We start from the raw sequence: 9,369 nt of genomic DNA on the forward strand, positions 1-9,369 counted from the left end.
TGATCCCACATCCACACCCCCTTCGTGACGGTCGCCGTCCCGGCGCAACATTCAAACCCCCCCAGGGCCACGTGCTCTTGGTTCTGTAGGGGGGCAACCAGAGACAGGGGATGTGGGAATGCGGTTTGGGGGGTGTGGGGTGCTCAGGGTGCAGGGGATGGGTGGGGACCTGTGGGGCAGGGGGAGGGGCCATAGCTGAGGAGGGTGAGGTCTCGGCAGCTGTGGCCAGGGCCTGGCACAGGGAGAGGACGGACACTGGCTGGGGGGACCTTTGGTATAGGGGGTGCGGGCTGCAGTGAGGCAGGCAGGGGACTCGCTGGGTCAGGTGGAGCATGCGGTGAACGGGGCGGGGCCCTGGATGCGTAGGGTTGGGCCTGTGGTGCCCCCCAAGGCCCCGCCCCCTACCCCACCTCTTCCCCCAAGGCCCCGCCCCCTGCGCACACCTCTCCCCCCAAGGCCCCGCCCCCTGCGCACACCTCTCCCCCCAAGGCCCCGCCCCCTACCCCACCTCTTCCCCCAAGGCCCCGCCCCCTGAGCACACCTCTCCCCCCAAGGCCCCACCCCCTGCGCACACCTCTCCCCCCAAGGCCCCGCCCCCTACCCCACCTCTTCCCCCAAGGCCCCACCCCCTGCTCACACCTCTTCCCCCAAGGCCCCGCCCCCTGCTCACACCTCTCCCCCACTCCTTCCATCGCTCGCTCTCCGCACACACTCCCCCCTCTCCTGGGACTCACCGGCTGCCGCTGCGAGGAGCTGATGGGGCACAGCAGGGTGGAGGGTGGGCCGGGGCACAGCAGTTTACAGCAGGGATTGGTCCCTGGCACAAGGGGGCAGGGAGGGGTTGGTCCCCATACCGAGGGCCCAGGGCGGGGGCAGTCGGGGCACAGTGGGGCAGAAGGAGGGGCGGGCAGCTCCTCCATGTGGCTCCAGCTGCCCCCTAAGGGCAGAGGCCGGTTACTGTGACCAACCGGACTTTTAGTGTCCGGTCAGCTGTGCTGACTGGATGCTGCCAGGTTCCCTTTTCGACCGAAAACTGGACACCTGGCAACATAGGCCTGTGGTGAAGGGAGCAGAGGCCCTTCCTGCGGAGGGGAAGCCTTATCTGGGGTGGGCGGGGTCCGTGGTTCAGGAGGCAGGGCCTTATCTGGGGTGGGCGGGGTCTGTGGTTCAGGGGGCAGGGCCTTATCTGGGGTGGGCGGGGTCTGTGGTTCAAGGGGCGGAGCCTTATCTGGGGATCCCGTCCCCACTCACCGGGCTCCGGAGCCGGCGCAGCAGGCAGTTCATCAGGAAGGATTTGCCCCGGCGCTGCTCCCCGATGATGGACACCAGGCAGACGGGGGCGTCCCCCACCCCACCCTGCTCCAGGCAGCGGCTCAGGGCCTCCTCGGCCAGGGTCAGGCCCCCTTCCTCATCCAGACGCACCAGCTGCACCGGGCGCCCCGGCTCCCGCTGAGCCCCCGGCCCCTGCTGCAGGGAGAGAGCAGGGTCAGAGCTCGGACCCCACCCCTGAGCTGGTGAGTCCCCTGTGCCCCAGATCAGAGCCCAGTACCCCATTCCCATCCCCTGAACCAACTAGTCCCTGCCCCTCAGATCAGATCCTCTTGAGCCAATTCCACCCCCCCGTGAACCAGCCAGTCCCCTGCCCCCCAAATCAGAGGCAGTGTCCCCTAGGGAGGAAAGGCCCAGTGTCCCATTCCCCACCCCCTGATCCAGCCAGTCCCCACCCTGGGTCCTCTGAGAGCCTTCACCCCTTTCCCCTGATTCAGCCTGTCTGGTCTAACTGGCTCCATCTCTTCCCGCAGGGGCTCTGTGATTTTCTTCACCAGGGCTCTCAGCCGCGTGTCTGGGGTCATCCTGTCTCTGGAGCAGGGAGCCCGGCACTCAGGGCAGCGGGGTCCCCAGGCTGAGACCCCACGCCAGTGAGCCACGAGGCAGCCCCGGCAGAAGTTGTGGCTGCACTCGATGGAGACGGGGTCGTCCAAGACATCCAGGCAGATGGAGCAGGTGACGTCCTCCCGGAGTCGCTCCATCTCTCCAGACCTGCTGAGTGGGGGAACCTACTGGGTCAGGACCTGGCACCCGGAGCAGTAGGGCTCTGCTGCAGGACGGCTGAACTCTAGCCCAGGTGTGCCCCTTCCTGGCAGCAGGAGTCTGGGGAGGAGCGAGAGAACATGGGAATATTTCTGTGAACAAGCTGTGTGACTCAGTTTACCTGCCCACTTTGTGTCCCTGTCCACCGGGCAGCACCAGAGCGAGAAGACGGATTCCAAGAAGTCATGGCAGAGATTGGTAGATTCCCAGGCCAGGAGGGACCAAGGCTGAGCTCCTGGATAACAGGCCAGAGAACTGCCCCCAGTTAATTCCTGTTTGAACAAGAGCAGATCTCTTAGAAACACATCCCACCTCGACGGAGAATCCACCACGCTGCTTGGTACATTGTTCCCATGGTTAATTCCCCTCCCTGGTAAACACGGATATCTTCTTTCCAGGCTGAATGTGTCCAGCTTCAACTTCGAGCCATGTGGTCACATTAGAGCTTTCTCTGCTAGCCTAAAGAGCCCATTATTAAATATTTGATCCCCGCGTAGGTGCTTCTAGACTGGAGTCAAGTCACCCCGGGAGGTGGGAGCTTCTCTTTGCTAAGCTAAACAGCTTGAGCTCCTGGGGTCTATCTCTCCAGGCCACGTTTTGTAATCCTTTAACCATTCGCGTGGCCCCCCTCTGTCCCCTCTCCAATATATTCACATCCTTCTTGGACTGCTCCGGAACTGGACACAGGACCCCAGCAGCGGTCACACCAGTGCCAAATCCAGAGGTAAACTGACCTCTCTGCTCCTACGCATGATTCCTCTGTTTGGGCATCCTTAGCGCCTTTGGCCACACTGTCGCACGGGGGCTCACGTCCAGCTGATTATCCCCCATGGCCCCCTGCACTCTGTCAGCGTCTCTGCGTCCCTGGAGAGACACCCACCCCCCCACCCCTGCGCCAGGCTGGGAGCATGGCCAACGCTCTTTGGCCGTATCACAGCGCGTGTTGCTGGCTTGTGCCCAGCCTACCCTAGCGCTGGGGCTGTTGGTGACACTGGACTTTTCTCTGCTGCCTACGGCCTGGCAGACGCCATGTGCCAGGGGCTAATCACTGGCAGTGCCACGCCCGGCAGGGGCACAAGTCTCTGAGAGGAGTTTGATCTCAGTCCGACTCGCTGCCGAGGGCAGCTGGGGAGACACAGGGGCTCCTGGAGCCCGAGTCCGGGAGGCACCGAGCTTGGCCTTAGGAAAGGCCACGCTCAGGGCCTAACAAGGAAATAGCTTCCTTCCCATCATGCAGTGAGCTGCGTGCTGAATGGCCGAGCTTTCCTCCAGCTGGCGTGAGAGCAAATTCACCCTCTCACCCCCACAGAGCCCTGGGCATTGGGTGGGGGAAACTGAGGCACAGAAAGGGAAAGAACATGCCCTGGCCCACCCCCACTCCCCTAACGCTGGGCTCTAGTCCTGGAACACCAAAGTCTCCTCTTTTTCTGCTGGAGACTCCCCAGTTTCCCACCCTGGGATCCCTCCCAGCCACCGATGGGCCCCAAAGGGGACCGTCTCTATCTGTCCTACCATCAGTGATGTCTCCTGAGCAAGCACCAGGGCCGGCCCAATTCGTTTTTTCATCCTAAGTGGACACCCCCCCCCCCCGTCAAGATAGAAGATGGGAATTTTGTTTCCCTCCCTCTTTGGACGAAATCTATCAGGATTTCATCCATCGAAAAGTTGCCAGATTCACAGGGCAGTTGGGGTTTTCCTGCAATCGCTAGCTGCCGGAGGCATGGGATTGCTGCGCTGTGATAAGGCAAAGCAGTGCGCATCACAGGCACAAACTAACCCACGGAAAGAGCCAGCCCCCTAAAAAAAAGGGGTTCTATATATTTGCTTGCTGGTCTTTGGAGCCCCTTTTCCAGCTTCTCCCTCCAGTGGCAAGGGCTGGAAAAGTGTCTCCAAAGACCAGCAAGCAAATATATAGAACCCCTCTTTTTTCGGGGGGGGGTTGAACATTTGAGGGGCCGGCTCTCCTTCCATAGATTAGCTTTTAAATGTCCTGATTGCGGCTAACGCAAGACAAGCCACTGTTCTGGGCGATTCCACAGGCCCAAGGGTTTGCCCGGGTTTTAGCTGGTTGAACTGGTCAGAGTTTGACAGTGTTTCAAATCACGCCATGAGCCAGACCCAGCGTTGGGGGTAGATTAGCCGCTGTCTTTGCCTATCTTTCTGCTGGACAGAGGGCAAGGTCCGAACTGCCCCGTCCCGCACCCCCACCCCCACCCCCCAGCTGCTGGGAATTTCCACCCACAGAGAGCCAAGACTTCTCATGTGACTTGGCAATGCCCTAGCACAGTTAGGGAGGGTGAAACATGGGGAACAAGCAGGGACGATCCTGCCCCATGGGTGGGGAATAGACTGGGGGGGACGGTCCTGCAACCTGGGGGAACAGAGCAGAGGGGACGATCCTGCCCCTTGGTGGGGGGGTGGAATAGAGTGGGGGGGGACGATCCTGCACCTTGGGGGGGTATGGGCTAGATTGGGGCAAACACCCTCCACACGCCCTCTGCCCTCCCCCCTCCACCCCCTGCTCTTACCCGGCCAAATCTTCGCTTCTCTCCGTGCTGGCGAAATTTTGTCTGAGAAACAAAAGCATAACTCCCTGTGTCTTATCCTTCCAGCAGCCCAGCTGGCGGGGGTTTGAAGGTGGGTGGGGCAGCCCTGCTCTCACATTGGTGGTGCGAGGGGGTGGGAGGCAGTGTACGTGTGGGAGGGGAGCACAGAGAGGCCCAGAGAGGTGGGGCCAGGCTGGAAAAGCAAGTGACAGAGACTGGAGGGTGCAGAGAATCTTCATTCCCCAGATCCCCCCACGGGCTCTTCGGAGCAGCAGGGTCTGGAAGTGCACGTGCTTTAAAGGGCACTGAAAGTGCCAGGAACTGTGACCAACTTGGGGGGCCGGACAGAGATACACCACCTTGTGAATTTATGGATGTTACAAATTCCTCTCTGTCCAGAAATGACACCCCCAACTGTCTCTTCTCAGAAACGAGGCATTTCTTAGAACTGAAAACAAAACACCTTAGCAAATATTGAACTCTTTCCACTGCTGCGTAATGGTCACCTGGGGCTGAGATGCAGTCACCTCTGGGGTGGAACAGCTGAGGAACAGCAGCACAGCAACACTACATGGGGATGGCTCGCCGAGCGCTGAGATGCAGCTGCCTCTGGGGTAGCTTCTTTATCTTTGGAACCCACTGCCACATGAGCCCTGCTTTGTATCCTTGTCATAAATATAAAGGGAAGGGTAAAAACCTTTACGTATGCAGTAACATCAAATCTCTCCTGGCCAGAGGTACAGAATCACTTTACCTGTAAGGGGTTAATCAGTTCCATTAACCTAGTTGACACCTGACCAGAAGGACCAATGGGGAAAGATGATACTTTCAAATCGTCGGGGGGGGGAGTTTTGTTTGTGCTTTTTGTTGTGTTCCCTTTTGAGACAGAGAGAGAGACCAAGCAGGTAATCCACCTTCTACTGGAATGATGCATCTAAAATTACAGAAATTGTAAGTAATAGCAAGGACATGCGTTAGATCATCTTTTGTTTTAGCTTGTGAATTTTCCCTATGCCAAGAGGGAGGTTTATTCCTGTTTTGTAACTTTGAAGTTGAGCCTAGAGGGGAATGGTTGTGTGGGTTAGATCCCTTTGCTTGTAAGGCTTTTGTACCCTCAGTTGAGATTAACGGAGACGGTGTTTGGAGAAGGCTGGTGTCTGTCCCTGCCTGTATTCACACACTGGCCTCAGCTCCTGGCGGTGAGTCCGGCTGAGGCCCAGACCCAGCCACAGGAGGAAACACATCTGGGATCTGTAGCTATTTTCCTGGCCTGTGAGTGGGAGCATGGGGAGATTCCACCCCAGGGAGAGATAGGCACTGGGTGAACCACAGGCTTGGGGAGGCTAGCCCCTGGCCTGGCCCACCCCTTCCTTCTGAGGCCCCTCCCCTCCCTCTCCTTTCCCCTGAACCCTAGATACCCCCCCCCCCAGCCCCAGAGCATGCCCCCCACAGCCCTGGAGCACCGGACAGAGCACAGATCCCCCACAGCCCCAGAGTGGTGGGCGGTGCGCGACATCCCCTCTCCCCACTCCCTGGAGCTTTGGGTGGCACGGCCCCAGTGCTGGACCCCTCCCACCCAGCACAGGGGCCAGTCCCAGCTACCCCAAGTCCCAGTTGCCTTTAGACTCTTTATCTTTAACAAAGAGCATGTCTGGATTCTAAGGACAAGAACACTGAATAAGTTACCAATAAGTAACCGTATTCTGGGATTTATTCATTATGCTGTATTTAATAAGCCTAAGGTGCCTTCATGTCTATAAGCCTCTAGATATTCTTGGAACCTATCTCCTTAACGTATATATAAAATGCTGACATAAGCGTATCTAGACCAGGGACACTAATAAGAGATTATTATTATAGCAGATGTTTTCTGTTGGGGAAATCAACATGGAAGAAAAATTGTGGGGGAAGAAAGACCCACTGAGAGATATTAATTTGAAGGATTGTTAGTCCTCCCAGCTGTAAATAATCCCGCCTTCTGACATGAGTCAGGTAGACTAAGACTGTATAGAAATGACATCACAACATACGTTTCTGGGAGAATATTCTTGGCAACTAGGTTTCCTTTATAACGATAGTGATATGAAAACTTTGGTTGGGGGAATGACAACTGCATGTCCCTTCCAGATGCAGGACAGACACATATCCTGCTCTGAGTCTGACAACAGAGGGTGGTAATGTGTCTATTTATTTCTGTATTCTGTATAGTGCTGTTCTAATCTCTGATTAATAATCTTAGATTAAATAATTTCAATTGAGCCTGTCATTTCAACAATCTCGAGTCATTAACTCAGACACACAACAGGACAGAGCGTGGGTGGGGCCAGGCAGGGCTGTTTGGGGAAGCACAGCCTTCCCCTGCCTATTAGACATGCTGCCCATGCAGGGAGATGAAGGCTTGAGGCCTAAAACTTGAGAACAAAGAGGTCAAGAGGAAGCCAAGGTGCAGCTGGCCCTGAGCTGTGATGCCATCCCAGGTGGTAACGCCTCCGTTTCCGTCTGCAGGGAGAAGAGGAGCCATGAAGACCATCCTGTCCAAACTGAGACTCAGGAAGTTCAGAAATGGGAAACTGAGGCTGAGGGATCTCCTGGAAATCAGCCCGGACAGCCTGAAGGACTCGACTCCTCACACCTGGGGAGACTTGCCTTGGCACTTCCTGAGAAAGCTCATGTGAGAAGCCTCCAATACAGGAAAATCTGTTTCCCTCTTTGTTTTTGAAAACAAAAACCACTGAAACTTGTGACTGAGGGATGCAGGGGCCAGCTCAGAGCACAGGAGCCAGGGCCGGCTATTTATCGACTGACGTCGATGGGGTCAGGGCTGGATTCTGATCTCAGTGACCCAGCTGTAAATCGACCAACCTATGTGTCCTTTGGAAATCTAGCTACATGTTCAGTGGTGGATTACTGCACAGGCCAATGGGATCCGTGCCTAGGGGCCCCGGCCAATTTGGGGCCCCTGGAAAAATCTCCCCCACCACAGCTCCATGACAAAACACAGGGCTTCTCTGATCTCAGGGCCAGGGGGGAAGGTGGAGGGAGGAGAGGGGCGGAAAGGAATGACCAGGGACGGGGTTGTGCGGGAAGAGGCAGAATGAGGCAGGCCCGTGGGCAGAACAGGGCAGGACCACAGGGGAAGGGGTGGAACAGGGTGGGGCTGTGGGCGGGTCTGAGGGGGAAGGGGTGGGATGGGGTGGGGCTGCGGGCAGGGTTGCGGGGGAAGGGGCAGAATGGGTGGGACTGTGGGCGGGGCCACAGGAGGAAGGGGTGGAATGGGGTGGGAGCGCATGCAGAAGGGGTGAGGTGGGGCCATGGTTCTGGTTCTGGGCCCCTCTACTTGCTCCAGCCCAGGGCCCCAGGAGAACTTAGTCCGTCACTGTACACATTGTAAATTCTTTCTATCTATTCCCATAAACTCCTCTATCTACCTACCCCCTTGCATACAGAGGTTCCCAGTGCTCAGGGCTGGGACAGACCCTTGCTTAGGGTGGGGGGCAGAGGTGAAAGTAAGCCGGTATGGTCCGGTACGGCGTAGCGGCAAGAGCCAGTATGCCGTGCCGGACTGGACCGGCTTCCGCGGCGGTGATTAAAAGGGCCCAGGGCTCCAGTCGCTGCGGGGAGCCCCCGGCCCTTTAAATCCCCGCCAGAGCTCCGGCAGCCGGGCTTCTGCGGTGATTTAAAGGGCCCGGAGCCCCGCGGTGGCCGGAGCCCCGGGCCCTTTAATTTGCCCCGGGGCTCCAAGCTGCCTCTGCAGCTGGTAGCTCCGGGGTGATTTAAAGGCCCTGGGGCTCCCAGCCACAACTGGAGCCCCCGGGCCTTTAAATCTTGAAAGGCCCCGCCTCTTCCGGTTGAGGCCACACCCCCGCTCAGGACTCCCGTGTAACGGTAAATCCTTTAATCCCTGGTGGGGGGTGATTGTTCCTCCCCATTATGTGTCCCCCGCAGCTAGGGCCCCCGATCCGAACACCCTGCCCCGCCCTCCCCATCGTCCCCCCTGTCCTGGGATGTTGGTGCCTGTTGCATTCTGGGCTGCTTTGTGTCCAAATCAGGCCCCCACCTTCCTGCCCACACCTTCCTGAAACTTAAGACTGTAACGCACTTGTATCTATGGTTACCTGCTTTAACTTTGTAGCTAATTCTCTTATTTAATAAATCTGGAGACAGTTTATTACAGGATTGGCTACAAGCATTGTCTGTGGTGTGAGCTCTGAGGTGCAACTGACCTGGGGTAGGTGACGGGTCCTTTGGGGCTGGGAGTTACCTGAATATTGCTGTGATCTCTGGTGTAAGGGACCATCTATCACAAAGGCAGCCGCACCTGGGTGACCAGACAGATTTGGGTGCCTCAGGGGACTGTCTGGGACTCTTACAGCACCTGAGAAGCTCACACTTGATACTGGGTTGGTGAAACCTAAGTGTGGGGCTCACAGCCAGTTTGGGGTTTGCGCCCTGTTTCTTACCCATCTTCCCTGTGGTTGGTGCCCACACTCTTGAGCCACTGTAAGACAGGCTGACAGGGACATGGGGCCTTTCCCCTCTAGGGGGCGCTGGCTCCAATCCAGCCCCAGGCCAGGGGACTGGCTGGCTCATGGGGGGCGGGAATGGGACGCACCATTGCTAGGAGATTCCTGTTTCTCTTCCTTTAACCCTCCGGCCTGATCTCTGCTCGGGGAAAAGGTGTGTGAGCGACCCGTTTGACAAGCCGAGTGCAGACATTCAGACCCCAGCTACA

General features: G+C 57.6%; 1 protein-coding gene across 2 annotated transcripts in view; it reads right to left on the reverse strand.

Moving 5' to 3' along the window:
* Positions 1-4,856, reverse strand: part of LOC101935803 (RING finger protein 112-like) — a 47,353-nt gene extending 42,497 nt beyond the window's left edge. The window contains exons 1-3 of one of the 2 annotated variants that reach the window (XM_065594175.1): positions 4,620-4,856; positions 1,824-2,151; positions 1,252-1,467 (exon numbers count right to left, since the gene is read on the reverse strand). In XM_065594175.1, coding sequence (XP_065450247.1) covers positions 1,252-1,467; positions 1,824-2,030 — 423 coding nt within the window. In that variant the 5' untranslated portion in view covers positions 2,031-2,151; positions 4,620-4,856. Of the gene's footprint in view, positions 1-1,251; positions 1,468-1,781; positions 2,152-4,619 lie in introns of both variants that reach the window. The other variant, XM_065594174.1, reaches the window with a different exon arrangement.
* Between the last annotated feature and the right edge of the window lie 4,513 nt (positions 4,857-9,369).

Source organism: Chrysemys picta, chromosome 4 (genome assembly GCF_011386835.1).
Source record: "Chrysemys picta bellii isolate R12L10 chromosome 4, ASM1138683v2, whole genome shotgun sequence".
In the NCBI taxonomy this organism is placed as follows: domain Eukaryota; kingdom Metazoa; phylum Chordata; order Testudines; family Emydidae; genus Chrysemys; species Chrysemys picta.